Source organism: Dipodomys merriami, unplaced genomic scaffold, assembly GCF_024711535.1.
Source record: "Dipodomys merriami isolate MVZ:Mamm:240054 unplaced genomic scaffold, mDipMer1.0.p SCAF_10, whole genome shotgun sequence".
NCBI classification, from domain to species: Eukaryota; Metazoa; Chordata; class Mammalia; order Rodentia; family Heteromyidae; genus Dipodomys; species Dipodomys merriami.
This window is the reverse complement of record NW_027202271.1, coordinates 15,141,692-15,165,710: the sequence shown is the minus strand read 5'-3', so window position 1 is coordinate 15,165,710 and position 24,019 is coordinate 15,141,692. Positions and strand designations below refer to the sequence as shown.

General features: G+C 41.7%; 1 protein-coding gene and 1 non-coding gene across 3 annotated transcripts in view; both read right to left on the bottom strand.

The window, feature by feature from the left end:
- Window positions 1–24,019, bottom strand: part of Slc4a8 (solute carrier family 4 member 8) — a 71,112-nt gene that overhangs the window by 23,563 nt on the left and 23,530 nt on the right. For both annotated transcript variants that reach the window (XM_070041329.1, XM_070041338.1), the window contains exons 6-16: window positions 20,901–21,089; window positions 19,124–19,215; window positions 17,996–18,153; window positions 16,562–16,649; window positions 15,685–15,831; window positions 14,198–14,298; window positions 5,697–5,871; window positions 4,703–4,836; window positions 3,728–3,973; window positions 732–837; window positions 14–175 (exon numbers count right to left, since the gene is read on the bottom strand). In XM_070041329.1, coding sequence (XP_069897430.1) covers window positions 14–175; window positions 732–837; window positions 3,728–3,973; window positions 4,703–4,836; window positions 5,697–5,871; window positions 14,198–14,298; window positions 15,685–15,831; window positions 16,562–16,649; window positions 17,996–18,153; window positions 19,124–19,215; window positions 20,901–21,089 — 1,598 coding nt within the window. The remainder of the gene's footprint in view (window positions 1–13; window positions 176–731; window positions 838–3,727; window positions 3,974–4,702; window positions 4,837–5,696; window positions 5,872–14,197; window positions 14,299–15,684; window positions 15,832–16,561; window positions 16,650–17,995; window positions 18,154–19,123; window positions 19,216–20,900; window positions 21,090–24,019) is intronic.
- On the bottom strand, window positions 14,617–14,752 carry LOC138806340 (small nucleolar RNA SNORA48). The gene has a single exon (XR_011365805.1). It is a non-coding gene; the product is annotated as a small nucleolar RNA SNORA48 (small nucleolar RNA).

Sequence of the window (24,019 nt, the reverse complement as noted above, 5' to 3'; positions counted from 1 at the left end):
GCATGCTACCTACTCTGGTTGGAAAATAACGGCTCGTCTTAAATGTCTTTAAGGTGCTTGAGAGGATGAAGGTGGTGAAGAAGAGAATACAGGACCAAAAGAGCACATCAGGAGTGTAGGGTCCATGATGACCACATGCAGATCCCATGAACTCTCCGTGCATCTTCTGGCATTCCTAGAGGAACAAGCATTCTGGGTGACAAAATGCAAGCAGCAAGGGAATGAAGAGCTGCTGCCTTCTGAGTCGACCACTCACTGACATCCCATAGTTGCTAGGGAGCACAGCTGCTAAGCTGTATCCTCTTGAGCTCCCAGCAGCAGGTGGGGGGGGGGAGCTGCGGTGTCGCCCTCCCTTGCAGGACTCTTTCAAATAGAGTACTACTGCAGTCCTAAATAAGACACTTAAGAATGAAATCTTCTGTCCTGAATGAGCATGACTTCAAAGGCTCCAGGAGGGTCCTAGCAATCTATATTGTTTTTGATTACAGAAGACCTTCCAAACCTGAATGTTATTTAAGCCCTACAAAGCCTCATTCTGCCTCTGATCTGCAAAATTTCATCCATTATATCTTTTAGAGGAGTCATAGGGTAAGGTAAGAAGGTTTTGGTTTTTTTAAGCTTTATTTCTTAAATGCTGTAATTCACCAAAGTGTTACTTCCTTTCCCCCTCGAAGTGACTGCCTCCTAAACCCGGTCCTGATGCTGGGGCATCTGGTGGCTTGCACACGTACACTGGAGGTCAGATTCGCCCACTGCACTTGTGCTGTCACAATGTTGTGGTCCTTCCAGTACTGTAGGGTATGATTGCTGGGATTCTCTGGAAGAGTACACCGGCAACTGAGGGAAAAGAAAAAAGAATCCTGAGGAAAGTAGTCGAAGACTGACTGTTTTTAGCTATGACTAGATTAAAGGCTCTGTCAGAATCTGATTTTCATTCTTTTTTTTTTTTTTTTTTTTTTTGGTGTCTATCCTGGGACTTAAGCTGGGGGCCCAGGTGTCTTTGAGCTTTCTTGCTCAAGGCTAGTGTTCTACTTGAGCCATAGTTCCACTTTTGGTTTTGGTTTTTGTTTTGTTTTTGTTGTTGTTGTTGTGCTTAACTGGAGATAAGAGTTTCTCAGACTTTCCTTCCCAGGCTGCCTTTGAACTGGAATCCCCAGATCTCAGCCCCCTGAGTAGCTAAGCTACCAGTACCTGGCAGAAAGAAGACATTGAGACACATAACCTCTAATTGTTCTCAGTGAAATGATTCAAGTGTTAACAGAGATGCATAAAAAGGAGACAAATCTGTATTAAATGTTTGTCTCATCTTTTTAAAATTATTGCCATGGGGCTGGGAAGGTGGCTCAGTGGTAGAGTGCTTGCCTTGTATGCATGAGGCCCTGGGTTCGATTCCCCAGCACCACATAAGCAAAAAGAAAAAAAACCAGAACTGGCACTGTGGCTCAAGTGGTAGAGCGCTAGCCTTGAGCTGAAGAGCTGAGGGACAGCGCCCAGGCCCAGAGTTCAGGCCCCACGACTGGACAAAAAATAAATAAATAAAAAAATAAAATAAAATAATTGCCAATACTAGGGTTTGAACATATGGCCTCAAACTTGCTAAGAAGTCATTCTAACAGCTCCATTAGCTTTCTCAGGCCTCCTTGTTATCCAAACAAGGCCAGCCCACACTGTCCACTGGCTGCCACAGGGATGCCCGATCCCAGAATGGCCAGCTGACTTCACAGTCATCCCTACCAGTTTGGGTTCATCTGTGAATTTAATAAGCGTGCTTTTGTGATGGAATTAAGATTCAAGAAGATTTACATTGGTCAGAATAATAGGGGAAAACCAACATAATAAAAAGTAATGAGGATGCTGAAAAAAACTCAATTCCAGCCAGTCATGGGAACATAAGCCTATGACTCCCATGCTCACTCAGAGGCTGGGCCAGGGGGCTGGGAAGGTGGTTCAGTGGTAGAGCGCTTGCCTCGCATGCATGAGGCCCTGGGTTCGATTCCTCAGCACCACATATGCAGAAAAAGCCACAAGTAGTGCTGTGGCTCAAGTGGTAGAGCAATAGCTTTGAGCTGAAGAGCTGAGGGACAGCGCCGAGGCCCAGAGGTCAGCCCCCACAACTGGCAAAAAAAGAAGGCTGGGCAGGAAGATCTTGAGTTAAGAACAAAATCAAGTATTTACATGTATATATTCAAATTTATATAAACATATCTTTCAAATATATGCTCATAAATAGAGTTATATAAATTTAAAATAAAATACTATGTTTTAAAAACAGTAAATGTTAAAAAGATTTTGAATATCAACTGAAAATTTGAAACAAACATGATTATCTTTCAGCATATGAATAGTGATAAACCATGAACATCTAGACAATGGAACACTATTCAGTGCTAAAAGGCCAGTAAGAAAGATACAAGGGACCCTGAATGCATGCTATTAAGTAAAGAAAGACAATCTGAAAGGGGTACAAAATATATGATTCTACCCATACGACATTCTGGAAAAGGTAAGACTAGGGAGATGGTTCAAAGGTCAATGGTTGTCAGATGTTAGAGAAGTGGGAGAGTGGAACAGGTAGAATACAGAGGATTTTTAGACTATTTTTAGACTGTTCTTCAAGGAATAATAAAGGCATATTTGTCAAAATTCATGGAATGCTCAAAAGCTAACTCTAATTCTAACTTTGGGTGATAATGATTTATCAAAATAGATTTGTTAGCCAGGCACTGGTGGCTCATGCCTATAATCCTAGCTGTTCAGGAGGCTGAAATCTGAGGATCATGGTTCAAAGCCAGCCTGGGCAGGAAAGTCCATGAGACTCTTACCTCAACTACCAAAGGCGAAAAAAAACAAACAGAAGTGGTGCTGTGGCTCAAAGTGGTAAAGTGTCTTGAGCAAAAGAGCTCAGGGATAATGCCCAGGCAAGTTCAAGCCCTATGACCCAAAAAAAAAAAAAAAAAAAAGGAACAGATTTGATAATCATAACAAATGTACTACTCTGGTAAAGATGTTAATAATACAGAAACTTCCTGCTCAACTCTTACGTGAACTTACAGCTTCTCTAAAGAGAATAGTCTATTTATAACAGAAAAAAAATTGTACATAGATTAACATAAACTCATTTGAAGAGTTGGTGAACTGTAGATTCACATCAGCTCCATGTGAAACAGGAGTGAAATCCAACTAAGAAAAATACCTTACAGGGCCGGGGATACATCCCAGCTCAGTGGGAAAGAGCTGACCCATTTTTGTCAAGCCTTCAGTGATGGGGGGTGGGGAGAGCAGGGAGAGGGCTAGAGGGAAGGGGAAGGGACACAGAAGGGAGAGAAAGAAAATTGCCATTTTGAGCTTTATTCACAAAGAATTGGTTTCCAGAGCCAGATATGGTGGCACATTCCTGTAATTCCAGCACTTGGGAGACTCAGGTAGGAGGATCAAAAGTTGAAGGCCAGCCTGGATGACATTGTGAGAGACTCTGAGGAGAGGAAGGAGTTTCCCTTGCTCCTCTGTCATCACTTTTGACTGTTCTCCTCTGGCAGTCTTCCATGCTCCTCATCTACATCTGTGCTCTGTTCTCAGAGGACCAAGACACTTCCTTAGCAGAAATTACAAGCACTGCCTGGCACACTACATTGGCTACTAAACTCAGGCCCTTTGCTCCATTAATAAAAAGCAAAGAAAGACAAAAAGAAAAGAAAAGAAGGGAAGGAGAAGTAGAACGCACACTTACTAATAGAGGCTAAGGTAATCCAGCTGGCTGTGCATGTGGATAGGGTAGGTCTCTGCCAGGTGAATCAGTTTTTCTATTGCTTCGTAGATGAAGATAATGCAAATCAGGGAAGCAAATGCTTCCTCAGTGAATCGGGTAATGTAGCAGACAAGGGAACTAGCATCTGTTGCCACAAGGACAATACACAGGAAGGCAGTCCAGAGTCCAATGCAGGCTCGCAGGGAGAGGTATGAGAGGGTGTAGTCTCTGAAACAAGACCAAAATTCATTTTTTAAAAATCATGTGGATGGCACTAAGAAACAAAAGGTCAAATGTGGCTAATTCATCTCATGTTATCCACACCAGAACTGCAACCCACTTTATTCCTAATACTGAATGTACTCCCTAAAAAATACCTTTGTTTTAAGATTGGCTTCATAGGTGCTATTTGCTATGGTAAAGATATAGAAAGTGGAAAAGAAAGGAATCACCTCATGTACAATAAAATTATAAGCTTGTTTAGAATAACACCAAAGAGCCCTGGCTCTAGTCCCATGTACCCTTCCTTCTATACAAAATGGAAAAAAGATTCTATAAGGAGGAAAAGCAGGACACTGGTAAGCCCCACTGCATAATCACCAGAATATGAAGGGATAAGAAGACAAATTGAAAAGTGATTTGAAATGGAAATGGAGGGGATTGAATTAGTAAGGAATTTTTTCCTTAAAGATCAAGAAGAAAGACTTCAATAATGGTGACATAACATTACTGAAGGCCTTTAGAAAGAAGAGCTCTGCGATTACAGGTGTGGTGCTCCCTGTACCTGTGCCTGCTACAGGTCAGGGCAGGACAACACACCCAGTGATGCTCTTCCTTCAGGCTTCTCACAATCCACCTCTGGGATCTGTCCATATACTTGTGGAGGAGCCTGACGTTTAACCTTGGCAGTGCAGTAGCCACTTGCACTTAGAATTTTCAGAAGAACAAATGTCTTACGTGCAGAATTTGAACAAAATCTTTTCAAACACAAGCACTGGCCCAGTACTTCCCAGGATGGTGAGAGGTTGTCCCGCAAACAAGGAATAGGCAATCCCAGTCATGGAGGCTCCAAATAAGGATTCAATTGTACTCTGAGGAGAAAACAAAAACCAAAACCACTGAATCCACAGCCCATCAGTAAAGAGTAATATTGGCCAATATAAACTCCTGACTTAGCATCATGTGTATCTTGACAGTCATTTGCTTGTATTTCTTCTAAGCAAGAGGGATGTGTACACACTGTCTAATACCCTTATAAACAAGTACCACTTTAATAATTCAGGTGCCCAAATCCATTTGCATATGATTCCTCAATAAAGTGTGTTCTTCAGTGACTCAATTTAGCATTCAAAAATATATTTAAAAAAACACAATGACGCTGTTTGTACTACAAGCTGTCACAATGTCACTTCAAATCTTATTTTCAAAAAGCATCCATTGATTCATTTTCCTTTCTTGGAGCAATTCAATCAGCTATGAAAACTGACCCTCAAGCCGGGTGCTGGTGGCTCACGCCTATAATCCTAGCTACTCAGGAGGCTGAGATCTGAGGATCATGGTTCAAAACCAGCCCGGGCAGGAAAGTCTATGAAACTCATCTCCAATTAACCACCAGAAAATCGGAAGTGGAGCTCTGGCTCAAGCGCTAGCCTTGAGCTTAAGAGCTAAGGGACAGCACCCAGGCCCAGAGTTCAAGCCCCACAACCAACCAAAACAAAAAAACAAAACAAAACAAAAAAATCCCTGACATTCAAGCAGAATACAGGGTGTACAAAAAGGAGAAGCATGTTTTCCTTTCATATGAAGTCAGAAGACCCTGGTAATTCAGGACAAAGAATCCAATCTCCTCAGTGCAGGCCTAGGTGGTGCTTCCCACCATGGATGTGGCTGCCACAATATATTTTAAATCTTGTGGGTTTTTTTATCATTAAAAGAAACAAAAAGTTCTTACTATGTGTCCCTCAGTAGCTTCTCCAAGCAATCCCCCAAAGGTGATGACAGGTGACATGCAGGCACAGTACAGGAACAGAAAGGAGGCCAGACACTGTAAGCTGAGTGCATCCCGGTAGTCACTCCAGTACCAGGGGGCCTTCCGCTTGATGTCCAGTACCAAGCCCCCAAACAGCCTGTGGAAACACGGCAAACACGCCTCTCACCCAGTGCCTCTTCCACAAAAGCGCACAAACAGCACACATCTGAAAACATTTCAAACATGCTCTGGACTGAGGGAGTATTTTGGTTTCAACCTGACTTCAAGTCCAGGAGATCTCTCAGGGGTCAGCACAGATTTGATTTGCAATCAAGGACATGACTTACAGCAAGTTTGAATGATTTCTCCCAAGCAGGTAATTAATTTGGGTATGCATATTACTCATTTATTAAAAAGTCCACAAAATTAACAAGAAAAGCAAGTAGTAGCTTCAAGCTTCAAATTCTGAGCTGTTAGGAAGTATATAAAAGCAAGATATTGTTAGTTGTATTAAGTATTTTTTTCCAACAAAAAGCCCCTGTCACGTGCAATTCTTACTATCAACAAATACCTACCTTTGTCCTGAGAAATTTTAGCATGATAGTTCATTCATGCACTTGACAAGCAGTAGATGACTGGTGCCACACACTGGGCCAGGTACTGGAGTTGCAGCAGTGAGCAAGACAAACACAGCCCTCATTCTCCAAGACTGACAGGCTAGCGCAGGAGACAGGCAGTATAGTAAGGATGCAATGACAGCACAAGACAGGGAGGGGCATTTCAGCAAGGATTCAAAGGATAGACTTGGAGACAGCCAGATGAGGCAGAAAGGCTAGCATAGGGACACTCAGAAGTGACAGCATTTGATGGGTCCAAACTGGAAGAGAGCTGTCTGGATCAGACAGTGTGAGAGCCAAAAACCAACAGATAAGGTTGGAGAAGCTGAGTCACATATCATAGATTTTAAGAAATTAAAACTTTACTCAAACGAATGGCATGTCAAGTTAGAAAAGACTAAACAGCTCAGAAACATAATCCAACACGCATTTTATTCTAGAAGGATCACCCTTGTGGCTGTGTGATGCAGGCACAGATTGGGATGAAAAGTGGATGGACTCAAAGGGTAAAGGGGGTAAGAGCTGGTGGTGGGCCTTCAGTACCCTCTCTGCTTCCGGCAGGTGAGGCAGATGAAGAACAAGATCTCCCCTACAAACAAGGAGCCATTCTCCCGCTATCAGCTACACTTCCTGCAATCAGTGCATTAGGGTAGGACTACAAGACACATCACCTGGTTTCTTTTACAAATCAATGGCATTGAAAAACCAAAAAGGAAAGGAAGAGGTGCTACTATAGAATGCAATGTAATAACTAAATGTGGACCTTAACTGAGTCCCACATCAAACAAATGAATTACAAACATTGTTATCACACACACACACACACACACACACACACACACACACACACACACCAAAGTAATATATATATTCAATATCAGATGGCTTACAATGGTTTACATGTTAAATTGAAACCCCCTTAAATAAACCTCCTTGTAAATACTAATAACAATAATAAAGAATGATGGTTAATTTTGCTACATTTGCTAATAATATGATGATAGTTTTTTAATGTCTTAATCAAATGAGATGCATACTGGAGTATTTACCGAAAAATAATGACATCAGTGATTTGGTTGTAAATAATTTAGAAAACAGTCAAATAAATGAGAAGAAATCAACAAAATGAAATTGACAAAATTTTGGTTACAGTTGATGCGTACCTGGGTATTCATTATATTATTCTTTCTTCTTTTTTAAATGTGTTTGGAACTTTCTATAATAAAAGGCCAAAGCAAATAACCAAGTTACTCTCTCATAGAAAAGGCATCACCATCTATCTCTTTCCTTTTCTTCCCTAGGGTCCTGAAAAGAACCAGGGGAGAAGGTCTACCTGCTCTTTCCTCAATCAAATGCACACTCTCTTGCTCTCTTGTGCTCGAACGCCCTCCTTCCTCCCATCCCCCCTCCCATATTTCTCTCTCTCTGAGTACAGTGGATGTGCAGGTGGACAAAGAGCTGACATTGTTCTATCCTGACACTTGCATTTCTTTCCTGCTATTGGTGGATACTTTTCTCCAGTTATTGCAGTAGCATCACAATATAGTGTGGGCTTCACCAGCTTGGACAGAGGCCCAGGCAGCCTAAGCTTTAGCCTGTCTGGCAACCTGAGCTCGGGTGAAGAAGCTTTCTCAAAGAACTAAGATCAACAGAATTCAGCCTCAGGGACTGGGACCATGACTCCTTTAAAATGTCACCTGTTAAAATGAAAATGTCATTTTTGTCTTATTTTTTCCTCTGGATAAAAAAAATTCCATAAGAATGAATGTTGGTGGTAGTCTAGGGCAAGATGCTAATGATTACAGGCTCACACCTGTAATCCTAGCTACTAGGGAGAATGAGGATGAGTTCTAAAGGATCATGGTTTGAAGCCAGACCACTTCATCCCCAACTTACAAGCAAAATGCTAGGATAGAAGCATGGTTCAATTGGTAGAGAGCTAGCCATAAGCAAGCAAGCTATAAAGGGATCACAAAACCCTACATTCTAAGCTCTGGTACTGGTGTGTGTGTGTGGCGGGGGTGGGGAGGATCCAAGTGTTTCTAGGTCCTTAGGTATCATAGTATCCCACACCACTGAGGCCAGGACATATTTCTAGGATAAGTTCACTTCTAGATACATGTGCCATCTTTAGAAAGGAGTGCCTGTGGGGCTGGGAAGGTGGCTCAGTGGTAGAGCGCTTGCCTTGCATGCATGAGGCCCTGGGTTGGATTCCTCAGCACCACATAAGCAAAAAAGAAAAAGCCGGAAGTGGCGCTGTGGCTCAAGTGGTAGAACGCTAGCCTTGAGCTGAAGAGCTGAGGGACAGCACCCAGGCCCAGAGTTCAGGCCCCACAACCGGAACCCCCCCCCCAAAAAAAGAATAGAGTGCCTGTGAGCAGAATTATGTGAGCCAGGCACCCATGGCTCATTCCTGTAATCCTAGCTACTCATGAGGCCGAGATCTGAGGATCTCAGTTCAAAGCCAGTCCAGACAGGAAAGTCTGTGACACTCATATCTCTAATAAACTACTCAGAAAAAAAAAAAAAAACCCAAAATGGCACTATGGCTGAAGTGGTAGAGTGCTAGCCTTAAATACAGGGAGGCTCTGGGACAAAGCCTAGGCCCCAGGACCAGAAAAAAAAAAAAAAGAATTACATGAAATGGATTAATGAAAAACCACAAAAGTAAAGATATCTTTCTATGTAGCAGTGAGTAAATGAGAGAAATGAGAGACCTAAGGTTCATAATGATAGCATAACTATAAATTAATAAAAATAATTTCAGAAGCTGACATCAGTGACTCACACCCATACTCCTAGTTACTCAGGAGGCTGAGACCTGAGGATTGGTCTCAAAGAATCGGTTTGAATCCAGCCCAGGCAGATAAATTTGGGACTCCTATCTCAAACTGACCAGCAAAACACCAGGAGTGGAGGCGTGATTCAAGTGAGTGAAAGAGCCAAGTGCAAGCATGAGGTCTTGAAGTTCAAGTCAGTTCCAGTATAAAAGGGAGACTTTTTTCAGATTTCTTTTTTTTTTTTTCAGTCATGGGGCCTGAACTCTGGTCCTGGGCACTGTCCCTCAGCTCTTCAGCCCAAGGCTAGTGCTCTACCACTTGAGCCACAGCGCCACTTCCTGCTTTTTCTGCTTATGTGGTGCTGAGGAATCAAACCCAGGGCCTCATGCATGCAAGGCAAGCACTCTACCACTGAGCCACCTTCCCAGCCATTCAGAATTCTTTTATGGAGGTAATTTCATACCTCATTTGTCATAAAATCAGACTGTAATATACATCTACAAAATTCATTCCTCAACCATAGATGCTTCACTTCATATTTAAATCTTCCTTTCCCTTTCAACACAGTCCTTTATGCTCAAGTTTTTTGATGGCAAAAGACACACAAGAATATGTATTTTAAAGCTTGATATATGAAGGAACTTACCCATGCAAAAGGCCACTAGGCTCTGGAGCACTGCTTAGGGAGCTCTTCCCTGGAAGGATATAGGGACAGGCCAGCCAGCCATTTGTGTGCTTTAGAAGAAACCTGCTTGAAACCATGGGACCTATGTTTCTTTGGGCCTGGCTTACTTCATCATTCTTTCTGATGGAGGCATATAATTCCACTGTGTGTGTATGTATGTATGTATGTATATATATATATATATATCACATACACACACACACACATATATATATATATCACATTTTCTTGATCAATTAATCTACTGAGGGGCATCTGGATTGGTTTAATAAACATAGTTGTGCTGGTAGCTTGAGGATGGCCTTGTTTGTGATCATTTGGGTAAATGCCCAAAAGTGGGATTGCTGGGTCATAGGGGAGCTCTATGTGGAGTCACCACCAACAATGCAGTAAGGTTCCCTTCTGTCCACATCTCCTCCAGCATCTGTTGTTATTAGAGTTCTTGATTATAGCCATTCTAACTGGGGTGAGGTGGTATCTCAATGTTGTTTTGATTTGCATTTCTTTTATGGCTAGAGAGGGTGAGCATTTCTTCACGTCTCTATTGGCAATTCTTATTTCTTCTTCAGAGAAGTTTCTCTTTACATCTTTAGCCTACTTATTTATCGGGCAGTTGTTTCTTTGAGGATTTATTGTTGGGGGATTTAATTTTTTGAGTTCTAAGTATATTTTAGATATGAGATCCTTATCTGTTCTCTGGCTAGTGAAGATCTTCTCCCAATCCATGGGCTTTCTATTGATCTTCCTAGCTATGTACTATGGTTTCCCTTACTTGCAATAACTAGTGTATGTCTGGGACAAGCAGAAAAGGTCAAAAGCTATGCACATATGACCAGATAAGAGGATGTTAAACAAAATGAACCCCAAGATAATGACACAAGTGGTTCTTTTCTTTCTTGCTATTGTTTCTAATGTATTTATAAGGTACCATGTAATTTTTTTGTTGCTTTGTATGTTCCTCCCCCATGGTACAACCCCTGTTTTTACTGTATTTGATGTTGGTATAATTTGGGGAGTGGAAGGGAAAAAAGGAAATGTTTAAATACGGATACAGGTTGACCCATTGTAACAATGAGATGTACAAGACACTGTTGAACATCGAACTTTACAATTTAAGCAGCAGGGGTGGGGGAAGTATAGTCGTGGAGATGGGAGGGAAGGGATGGTAGGGGAAAAACAAAGGAGAAGGCAACAATGCTTGATAAGAAATGTACTCATTACCTTGCTCATGTAATTGTATCTCCTCTGTACGGTATTTTCACAATAAAAAACGTATTTAAAAAAAAAAAAGAAACCTGCTTGAACACCTTGCAGGAATCACCAAGACACAGCTCCTGGTTCTTTCTTCATTGATCTTTCCCCAAAATTAGCATCTCAAATGAAGAATATAAATCTGCTTGAGAAAATCCTTTTCCAGAGCATCTTGCTATGTTGAGTCTGGGCTTATAGGAAGATTCCCATCATACTGTCCTCTCTGTTACATTTGGCATCCCAGCCTATGGTAACAGCAGGGAGGTTCAGGACGCTGTCTTGGCCCTGTCTTGGATGGTCAGATTAAAACCCAACTCAGGGCACTGTTCTCAGCTGTTTCTTTTCATACCTTCTCAGAATTTATTCTACTCCATCTTCAAATACTTCATCAGTTTTGCCTCAAGATTAAACAGGATATTCACGAAGTGAGTTTTATATGCAGAGAAACATAACTAGTAGTGTAAAGAATTACAAATCATGTGTTTGGGGTTGTACAGTCAAGGAGCCAAAAACTTCATCTGCGGAGAAGCTTCTCTCGGCCTTCTACATAGTTTGAAATGGGATGAAGAAGACCTGTGTTCTATGATGCAGGTCATTTGGCCAACAAGGCTACAATAGGAGAAAGGTCATATGTCCTGTCTTTTACTAAGGGGACAGAGGTAAACATAGTCAGAAAAAGGACTACCAAGAAGAACTCAGCCCTGAGCCCAGCATTTCCTTTTTGCTTTGTCAATTCCAGAAGTTACTGATGTGACATTCTGAGAGAACTCCTTCAAACCCCACTGTAGTGGGGGACTGTGATTAAGCATGTGGTAGTCCTATCAATGTGAGGTTTTCCTTTGAGGAAATCAGCTCTTATTTCTATTGAGATCCAACATGATGGTCTTCCAAAGCATGGTCTTACAAGCATGGGACCCTAGTTTATTCTATTTTCTTTGTCATTAAAAGCAACCTGAAATGTCACCTCTGCACAGATACCTGTTGAGAAAAAAAATCCTACTGTCTTCAATACCACTACTTTCAAGCTCTAAATCCTAAGATATAGACTTTATATGTTAGATAGGTCATAATTTCCTGAAACACACACACACACACACACACACACACACACACACACACACACACACACACACACACACACACATACACACACACACACACACACACACACACACACACACACACACACACACACACACACACACACACACACACACACACACACACACACACACACACACACACACACACACCCCTCCTCTCGGACAGATTCTGTTGTGTTTTTGCCAGTCCTTAGGCTTGAATTCAGGGTCTGCACGCTGTCCCTGAGCCTTTTTATGTTTATGTGGTACTGAGGAATTGAACCCAGGGCTTCATGAATGCTAGGCACACATTCTACCACTAAGCCACATTCCCAGCCCCAGTCTCTCCTTTATAACCACTCTAAGAACAGATGCCTCTTGCCTTGCTTCTTAACTCCAGGCCATCTCTCAACTTTTGAAGAAGTGCTTATTTCTCTCAGAACCTGCTCCCTCTTCACAGTGGCCCATTCCATTCAAAGACTCCTTTCTGCCACCACACCCTCCTAAACCAGTTATTTTTTCCCACACTTAAACATAATCCTCCAGCCAGAAAACATAATCTTCCAACAGGACATTGTTAGCTATGTGTTATTCTCTCTTGTTTCCATCTCTTCTGTCTATTCCTGAATTTCCAAGAACAGAAAAATAAATCACTCTCCACAACTCCAAAAGACCTTTAGCTTCCAAGGAGTGGTTCTGAGGATAGAAAGGAACAGAAATAACATCAAGCAAGGAGGAAAATAAGAAGCTAAAACCAAGGAAATAGAGAACATAGAAAACTCTTTTCATGATGCAAGTCCTTCCCTGATGATCTTCACTAGGCAAATCCTTCTTAGACACAGCCAAAGGTACAAATGATCTCAATCTTTTTCCATAATCTGCGGCTAGCACTGAAGTCATACTAATGACAAAAATCATACTCTTTACCATCCTCATTACCTGGCAAATAGAGCCTCCTAGTCTAGAGATCTGAAAATACCTTCACTTACCCTAAAAGACCTGTCTCATGGATGTCTGTCTTTAAAATATGGGCCTAGAAGATTAGCTTTCTTTTCTGAGACACACAGCTAAGACAGTACTTACCTCTCAAAAGAGTTTCTCAACCTAGAATGATAACCATCCTTTTCACCACACCTATCTATTCCATGTTACACAATCAGTATCATCCTAAAAGTATGCATTCATTAGGGGCTGGCAAGGTGGCTCAGTGGTAGAGCACTTGCCTTGCATGCATGAGGATTCAATTCCTCAGTACCACATAAGCAGAAAAAGCCGGAAGTGTCACTGTGGCTCAAGTGGTAGAGCACTAGCCTTGAGCTGAAGAGCTGAGGGACAGTGCCCAGGCCCAGAGTTCAGCCCCATGACTGCCCCCCCACCCCCAAAAAATTCATTCATCAAATATTGGGTACTGGCTCTGTGTAGAACACTTTGCTAGGAGCTAAGGATATAATGGAGTCCCTGTACTTTTGGAGCAAACAGCCAAGCAGGAAACACTTTACATCAAATAATAATAATAAAAGATGAAATGGAGGAGGGAGGAGTTTGGGACCAGTGCTATGACACTGTATAACAGGAACACTTAACTTCAACTCTAGAGAGTGACAAAGGCTTTCCAAAGGAACAGACACTTAAGCTGAGACAGTGAAAGCAAAGTTAGCCAAAAGGTAAGGAAGAGGAAGATGGAACAGTATAGGAAAGACTGGAGGAGTGACAAAATATGACAGGTGGTTCAAGAACCGTGAATGAATGAATACAATAGTTAATAGAGTTGGTAATATGTATAGTAAATGGTTCCATTTGAGAAGACAGCTCCAAAAATCTGGAAATGAGGCTATGGATCCAGTGATATAGAGCTACTTTGAACAGAAAAGCTCAGATACCACCCAGGCCCTTGAGTTCAAGCCCCAGGACTAGCACAAAAAGAAAAAAGAAAAGGCATCACAAGACAATAGAAGACATACTTAAAAGATATGTAACAATTCTGAAATACTGCCTCACAAAAAAACGAACAGGATGCCTTACTCAGTCACACAGCATCTGCACTGCCGCAGCCCACGCCAGCACTTACCGCCCAGTGCGCTGGAGCTCTGGCCCACTATGACCCCCATGTGGTTCTGGTTCGATGTGGCAAACATTTCCGTTTGGAACTCCAGGCATTTTCCTTTTCTCCTTTAAACAGAGGACCGCAAAATTAGCAAGGTCAGCATATATCTATCCTTCCTGATAAGAGCAGGGAACAGTGACAAGATAAAAACAACAATAACAACAACAGCTTTTAAATGTATTTACTGATTTAACTTCCCCAGAAAAAAATACACATGCATTTACATATATAACTTTTCTTTTCCTTTCCAATAGAACCTAACTCCTTACCATGTCTTTCTCTGAAACAGAAAAATGGTGATGTTGGCATCAAACACGACAAGCTCTACTTAGTAAATCTGCTTCTGTGAATAATCTTTTTTTAATGGACCATCTTTTTTTCCTACATGTGTCCAAGGCATGAACCAGGCATTAGGCATAAATCAAAACTCATGCTAGGGTAAATATGATATTGTTTTGCCCCTAGCTGAATTAAGATGAGCACCATGAAGTTGATACCACTTTGTCCAGAACAGGGACACATCTCTTTATTTTTTTTAGCTTACTTTAGTTACACAGAGGGAGCTTTTATTATCACATTTCCACACATCTATGGGTAATATTGTTTTATCTTAAAATCATGCCCTAAGCCAGATGCCAGTGGATAGTGCCTGTAATCCTAGAAGCTAAGATCTGAGTATCTGGTTGGAAGCCAGCCTCAGCAGGAAAGTCTGTAAGAATCTTATCTCCAATTAACCACCAAAAACCTGGAAGTAGAGCTGTGGCTCAAGTGGTATAGCACTAGCCTTGAGGGAAAACAAACAAACAAACAAAGCTCATGGAAAGTGCCCAGGCCCTGAGTTCAAGCCCCATGTCCATCACAAAGAAAAAAAATCATTACAGTCCTCACATATAAACTAAGGGTAACAATGCCTTTCTGGACTGTTTCTGGGAAGGCCGCTGCTTTGGTGCCTGGTACACAATAGTTCTCTTTCCACTCTTTTTTTTTTGTTGTTGCTGTTGGTTGTGAGGCCTGAATTCTGGGCCTGGGCGCTATCCCTCAGCTCTTCAGCTCAAGGCTAGCACCCTACCACTTGAGCCACAGCTCCATTTCCAGCTTTTTCTGCTTATGTGGTGCTAAGGAATTGAACCCAGGGCCTCATGCATGCAAGGCAAGCACTCTACCACTGAGCCAACTTCCCAGCCCCTCTTTCCACTCTTAATATGTCAGAAAAGTATGGGGAACTATCTGTACAACTTGCCCTTTGTTTCCTCTTCTTTCAGCCATTCTATATTAGTCCTGAGACCATCTATGTCACTTTTTTTTTATTACTGTTTCTGACATTCAGGAGTTCCCAAACAGGGCTATGTCTCCATTTATTTAGCATATACCCACATATTGTTTTTCTTTGCCCACAAGCTGGATACCCAGTAACTGACACCAGCCACCAATGACTAATGTGCATACCTTACCTGGGAAGGGACATTTTTGGGTGGCTCGATTCTAATGGAGGGGTCCCACTCTCCTGGAGGGAGCACCGTCACCTGGTCTAGGAACTCATCAATCCCGGCCAGGAGATCATCTCGCTCTTTTGCTTTATACGCCACGTCGTGAAAAATCTACAGAGAAGAAACAATCCTTAGGAGAACTGACAGTTACTGGAAATGCTTGCTAATGGCTATGGTGGCAGATGGAGACAGACTCTTGATTCTTACTTCTGTCATGGAAACTGAGAAGCAAAACTCTTAGCACTTAGAGAAGCAAAAGGAGATATTGGAGGCATGGATCAGGTGGTAGAGCATTAGCCAATGAGTGAAAGCAACAGAGAAAAAGACTTTTTAAAAAATGAAGCTAAAGCTGGACGTGGTAGCTTATGCCCATAGTTCAATACTTAGGAAGCTGAGGCAGGAGAATTATAAGTTTCTGGCCAGCCTAAGCTACACAGCAAGACCTATCCCAAAACAAACCACCCCATAAAACAAAAATCAAATCTACCTAAAGATGATACAGGGCAAAAGACACTAAATATATGTGTCTGCTAGTATAAGAAGAGATAAGATATGAAAAAGGCAAATAATCCTGTTATCTCCACAAAACATGGAACAAAAATATGTGTGAAAATTTTTCTTGGTCATAATGTTTGGAAAAACTTCATAAATTACTAAATGGGAGTCCTCCACAAAATATACCTCCCAGTCAGAGGAATGATGAAAGGCAGCCCACACATTTCTAGAAGACACTGCAATTGTGATTGTGTTGCTGTCAACAACTAGCACAGTGTCTAGAATGGAGTACCACTCAATAAATTGCTTATGTGATGGAGGAATGAAAAGCAGAAGTGGCGTGTACCTCGTCTGTCATGATGGTGGCCATGGATCTGCCGATCTCGTGGTACTGCTGGCCTTTACCTACTGGACCCAGTAAGATAAACAAAAATCTGCCAAACACATACAAAAGAAGTCATGTAAGTAAATATGAAGAAGTGGCATCTTATTCCCCTCTAAAGCAGCAAAACATTTTTCTTTTCTACGCAACACAAAGCAAGATTGAACTTTCACCCAAAAAAGAAAAAGATATACCCTGAAAACTATTGAATAATATGGAGTCAGGGGAATATGAAAAAAAGAAACCAATAAAAGGAGTTAGTCTGATTAAAATATAATATATGCATGTGTGAAATACCATTTTAAACCCCTTTGTACAACTACTATTTACTAAAAATTGATCACAGGAAAGTAAAATAAGTTATATTGGGGGCAGATAGCAAGGGCAGGGCAGAGGGCCAAAAGAGAGGGTAAAAGAGGATGATATTTTACGTAAAAGTATGAAAACTGAATCATAAAACCTGTTGAAATTGTTTTAAAAAGTAGGATGGGGGAATGAGGGAGAGTATAGAGAGGGTAAAGTTGATCAGGTAACACTATAAGCCTGGTGTGGAACTATCACAGTGAAACTTCCTTATATAATTAAAGTATGCTGATTTTTAAAAAGTTTAAAAAAACAGGAGACATGTTAATATATAGTGCTTCAAGTTGCCATAGCTCCACTAGGGCATTGGAAACTATTTGTATGGTATCCTGCAACAATGTGGTTATATTTCTTAGGGTTTCCATAGACACAATTCCTAGCTATAGAAAAGATATCTTTTCAAAACAGCATTGTTGTACAAATTCAAGGTTATATGATTCCCATTTGTTGTTCTAATAAGAAAATGGTAGGGAAAGGAGAGTGAGACGGAAGCTTCTACAGGGGAGTCAAAGTTGTATTGTGAACAATCTGAACACTCTCTATAATTAGTGGGGCATGAATCACTAGCATCCTCATCTTCTGGGCACATGAATAGCCCTTTGAACAAACGCAGACAGAACTATGTAGAGATCTCAATACTTTTGCTAAAAGATGCTTCCTGAGCTGTGGCTCTATAGAACTGGGAGAGTGACACCTAGGTCTTGTGACAGAACATGCAGCTAGCCTTTCTGATGCCTCAGGGTCTCCATTTCCCAGGAAGCGAGAGCCATGCAGCCACACACACACACACACACACACACACACACACACACACACACACACATACACACACACACACACACACACACACACACACACACACACACACACACACACACACACACACACACACACACACACACACACACACACAGCCGTGAAGGTCAAAAGCTCCTCTGCACAAGAGTTAAGCAAACATATCCCAGGTTTCTACATTTTAAGTATCATTCTCCAGATTGATTACTCGCGGTCTTGGGCTTTTTCTACTGCCTTTACCTTGTTGGGATGGGCACTTCAGTGAGTCCTGAGAGAAGCACAGCTGGAGACAGCCTCACAAAGGCCACGATGGGTCTGTCTAAGGTATCCACCTCTCCAACCAGGACGTTGGAGGCCTCCGCCCCAGTGGGAATTTTTTTCATGAAATGAAGATCCACCTGAAAGTTCAAAAAAAAAAAAAAACAACCTCTAACAATTTGGGAGCCCTCATCTCAAAACAGCCATCGCTCTCTTCAGACCTTATATTCACATGTCCCTTTACAGTTAACCAATGTTTTCTCATGCTGTTTTATTTGATCCTTATAAAAAACTGTCTATGAGCAGGATGTCATATTCATTCTATACTTTAAAAAAAAGGAAAGGAAAAAAAGGAATTAAAACCAAGAGAGGTAATATTGACTTGCCCAGGACTCTAGAGCTTGTAAGATTAAAAAGTAAAATTTAAACCTACGTATTCTGATTTGACTTTCATTCTATCATGTCTCTTCAGAGGGAAATGTTAAAGCTTTTCCCTTTTTCAATACTTCAATACTTTGACAGAGATTCCAGGCCTTCTAAAGAAAACAGGAATCCTATTAACAGAGTACTTGACACACACCATTATGTTTCAGAAAGTTAGTGTCCAGAGCAGGTTAGACCAGAGCAGGGAGAGACTGAGATAGGGGACTCAGGCCTGGACCAGAAACTGCAGCATAGACTTGCTCCTGCAGAAGACCTCTGACACTACACCTGTAGTCCACAAGAAGTGTTTCAACCATGAGGTAGCTTTAGTTGGCAGTAGCAAAAAAAAAAAATACTGTTTTGATGAAACCCTTGGCAATGAAAGCAACTACACAAAGGCAGGAACTAAAAAAATAACTGACAAATAGGAAGGAGGTCTGGGTTCAGAAAGACACTGTAGCTAGTCTCAACCTTTAATATGAAGGTCTGGAGGAAGAAACTGACAAATCAGCCTCACTCAAACTGGGTAGAAGGGAGACTACAGGAGTAGATGAGTCTCATTTTCCCCAGAAAAGAAAGAGAAAGGGTCCCGAAATGCCAACACTCATATAGATTCTGGCAGCCGGGTGCAGAGACCCACTAGGGATAGCCTTAGTCTACATGCCACCTTCCTACATCTCTACTTACCTTGCTTAAGTCCACAGGACTATGCTCACAATTCACTCCATTTTTCACTTCAAGATTTGTAGTTGGAACAGACTGGGGAGATACAGTTTGACCTATTTGGAGAAAATAGACCAGAATCCACTAAATGACTGCCTTTCCCCTGTCTGACATTCTCCAACTATCACCTATTGGCTGTGTCTTCTACAAAGGTTATCTAGAGCAGAGGTTAAGGGAACTATGAAGTCAAATTCACACCTCTGTTCTTATCTACTACCTAGTGGTAAGGACAGTGGTCTTATTACTACTGTACCTTCCCAAACATATTTATGGCCCTCTTTTAATTTTTTGGGGGGATGCCAGTACTGGGCTTAGACTCAAGGCCTCCTGCCGTCCCTTAGTTTTCTTTTCTCCCTCACAACTTGCTCTCTACCACTTGAGCCATAGCCCCACTTCTGGTAGTTAATTAGAGATAAGAGTCTTTTGGACTTTCCTGCCTAGGTTGGATTTGAATCACAATCTTCAGATCTCAGCCTCTTAAAGAGGATTACAGGTATGAGCCACCAGCCCCCAGCTAAAAGCTTTATTTTGTATAGACTAACTTGTGTGAATTTCACAATAACTGAAGTAGACAATATAACTGTCTTTACAAGTAAGACTTAAAAAAGAGGTTTAGCAGGTTACCACTTACTTCACAAGTGGTAAAACTAGGATCATAAACCCAGAAGTCTAACTCTAGCTTCTACACTACTATATATATAATTTTTTTTTGGTTGGGGCTTGAATTTTAGGCCTGGGCGCTATCCCTTGGATTTCAGCTCAAGATTAGTGCTCTACCACTTGAGCCACAGTGCTGCTTCCAGTTTTCTGGTCATTTATTAGAGATAAGAGTCTCATGGACTTGCCTGCCCCAGCTAGCTTTGAACTGCAATCCTCAGATCTCAGCCTCCTTAGTAGCTAGGATTACAGTTGTGAGCAACCAGTGCCCGGCCATAAACTACTATATTTTGTTTCCCTGACCGAAAACATTTGTTTAATCTTAAAAGACTTGTTTTCCATTGGCCCTAAATTATCCCTAATACAGATTATTTTATTGTTATTATAAAGGTGATGTACAGAGGAGTATAGTTACAAAAGTCAGGTAAAGAGGGCTGGGAATGTGGCTTAGTGATAGAGTGCTTGCCTAGCATGCATGAAGCCCTGGGCTCAATTCCTTAGTACCACATAAACAGAAAAATCCAGAAGTGATGCTGTGGCTCAAGTGGTAGAGTGCTAGCCTTGAGCAAAAGAAGCTCAGGCACAGTGCCCAGGCCCTGAGTTCAACCCAGGACTGGCAAAAAAAAAAAAAAGTCAGGTAAAGAGTATGTTTCTTTTTGTACAATGTCACCCTGTCTCCCCCACCCCCACAGTATTTTCTTCTCATATCTATCTTGAAAGCACCCTGGAACCCAAGTCCTCCATCTTGGATCCACTGAGCCCTATCAAAAGCATAAGAAGTATGCAAGAAAACTGGTGATGTGGCAGAGTACATGAGTCTCTAAGTTCAATCCCCACTAGTGTAAAAAATCCACTCTATTAAAAATCTCTCCAATAATCAGATGAATGGGTGCTATTGTCCAAGTATGCAAGGAAGAGATCGGTGAGGACCAGTTTCAGCCACTCAACAGATACTATATTTTGGTGTAGCCATGGAAACATGTTAGACATAGAGCCCTTCCCACTCCAGTAAGTCAGCATCCACTGCTGGGTCCCAAACATCTTACTAATAAAGGGAAACACAAATCTTTCATAATAGCCTTACCATTTTTATCCATTGAGTGTGGGTCCGATTGCTTCTTGCCAACCTCAGCAAAGGAGCGAACAATAGGAATGAGGTTATTTCTCTTCTTTTCATTCTGATGATGATGCTTTTTGAGAAGAGCTTCCCGTACTTTGACCCTCATGCTGTCATTCAGGTCACTGAACAGTTCTTGCTGGTCCAGTATCAGGTCTAGAAAGTAGGCATTTGCATAAACACTCTTGGCTGACAAACCCATGGAAACTAACATCAGAAAGAATGGGGGGAGGGGAAAGAGAAGTAGGCCCCCTGGGGTCAGTGAGGGACAATTTTACTTTCAGTGTCTAAAAGAGCTATGGGATGACCATGACTATGAAGTTATACTTTTTTGTTGTTGTTGTTGGTCCTGGGGCTTGAACTCTGAGTCTGTGCGCTGTCCCTCAGCTCTTCAGCTCAAGGCTAGTGCTCTACCACTTGAGCCACAGCTCCAAGTTTTGTGGACTTTCCTGCCTAAGCTGGCTTTGAACTGTGATCCTCAGATCTTGGCCTCCTGAGTAACTAGGATTACAGGTGTGAGCCACAGTGCCCAGCTGAAGTCATACTTTTATTCATTCAACAACAACAATGGTTGTTTTTTTTTTTAAGAGACAGTGTTTAAGTTGACCATATACTCCTGGGCTCAAGTGATCCTCCTGCCTCAGCCTCCAGTGACAGTGCATGCTACTATACCCCCACTCAAATAATTACTTAAGACAAAAACCTACTGAGCACCTAAAATTGTGCCAAGAACTATTCTATAAACTTACATATAATCTAATCCTTAGAGGAATAAACAACAACAACAAAAACTTAGTAGGCTAAGATCTGATCATCTCAGTTTAGAGCAAACCTGGGCAGACAAAACTGAGACTCTTATTACCAATTAGCCAGCAAAATGCAGGAAATGGAGATGTAGAGCAAGTGGTAGAGTGCTATTCATGAGCAGAAAAAGCCAAGTGAGTTTTGAGAGTAGGAGGTCCTGGGTTCAAGCCCCAGTACCAGCACACAGATGCGCGCGCACACACACACACACACACACACACACACACACACGCCTGCCTTATAAGGTAATGGTGTTTGTTTGTATTTGCTTGTGAGACAGGGTCTTTTGCTATGGAGGATAGCCCAAGCACAGTTAGACAGACTCTTATCTCAAATACAAGGTAGGTATGATGATACATGCATATAATCACAGCTATGTGAGAAACAGAGGTATGAAGATCATGGTCTAAAGCCAGCCAAGCAAAAACACAACTCTCTCTTTAAAAAAAAAAAAAAAGCAAATAAAAGCAAAAAGGAGGAACCAACCCAGATGTCCCTCAGCAGATGAATGGATCAAGAAAATGTGGTATATATACACAATGGAATTCTATGCCTCCATCAGAAAGAATGACATTGCCCCATTTGTTAGGAAATGGAAAAACTTGGAAAAAATTATATTAAGTGAAGTAAGCCAGGCCCAAAGAAACATAGGTCCCATGGTTTCCCTTATTTGCAATATCTAGTATATGTATGAGTCAAGCGGAAAAGGTCAGATAATGTGAGGTCAGGAAAATGAACCCTTAGATATGTATTTTAATGTTTTTTTCTTTCATGCATTTGTTTCTAACGCATTTATAAGATTATCTCTTTGTTGCTTTGTATGTCCCTCCCCCACAGTATAACCCCTGCTTTCACTATATTTGATGTCAGTATAACTTGTGGAGGAGATGGGGAAAAACCAGTTGTTTAAGGATACAGGTGGACCCATTGCAACAATGAGAAGTACAAGTTGTCATGTCCAAAACGAGCTTTACAACGTCGGTGCGGGGGGGGGGGGGGAGGGGGGGGAAGGATTGGGATTGGGGGAAGGGGGGAGGCTGGGAAGGGATGTGAAGGGTAAACCAAAGGAGGAGGGTGCAATGCTTGGTAAGAAATGTACGCATTATCCTGCCCATGTAATTGTAACCCCTCTGTACAGTATGTTCACAAATAAAATAAAATAAAATTTAAAAAAAAAGCAAAAAGGACTAGGAGGTGGTGGTTCAAGTGACAATAAGCTCAAGTCTCAGTACCATCAAGACAGAGGAGAGAGAGACCTGAGAAAGGTGGTACTATAACAGTTTTTACACATGAAGAACTTGAGGCCTAAATGCTATAAAAGTCCTCCAGCTCTGACACTTAGTAAGCTGCAGAGCTGAAGTATATATTTGGAACGAACTTGAAAGTCCGCATTGTTTTATTACCTACCAAACTTCCCCTACATTCCCATCCGCCAACTGTTTAACATTGCTATGGTTGTCAAGAAGATTATAAGTACAGAATTCTAAAGTGGAGCGTATAAGAAAAATTACCTTTAACATATTAATTCCTACACAATGTGTGTGGGGGGATCTTAGTATTGTCAACACAGCTGATAAGAATGAGGGTTCTAGGTTACAGGTCCACGTTTATCCCAGTTCTATCATTTTCTACCTGAATGATCTTAAGAAAGTTACATCATCTGTGCCTGGTTTCCTTACCTATAAAGTGCAGCCAAAATTACCATCTACCATTGAGGGACGGGGTAGCAAGGTTGACAAGAAATGTACTCATTACCTTAATTACATCACTAAGACCCCTCTGTATATCACCTTGACAATAAAAAAATTAAAAAAAAATTACCACCCACCATAGAAGACAGTTATGGAACATGAAAGATTGCTCAGGTCAAATTCTTGATCTAATATTGGGGTGCCTCATTTGAAGACCCATGGCAGTCTACTTGAGTCCTGCATATATATCTCAAGCTTCCCCCATCTCTCAAGCTGTTACCCAAGTAAGAAGAGCAACACATGAGGAAAATCTACGTCATATTCAAGCCAAAAATCCATGTCCCTGTATCATTAACTTTTTTTGGTTTTTGGGGTCCGGTGGTAGGGCCTGACCTCTGGGCCTGGGCACTGTCCCTCAGCTCTTCAGCTCAAGGCTAGCGCTCTACCACTTGAGCCACAGCGCCACTTCCGGCTTTTTTCTTTTTGCTTGTGTGGTGCTGAGGAATCTAACCCAGGGCCTCATGCATGCAAGGCAAGCGCTCTACCACTGAGCCACCTTCCCAGCCCCTCATTAACTTTTGTATCAATTGG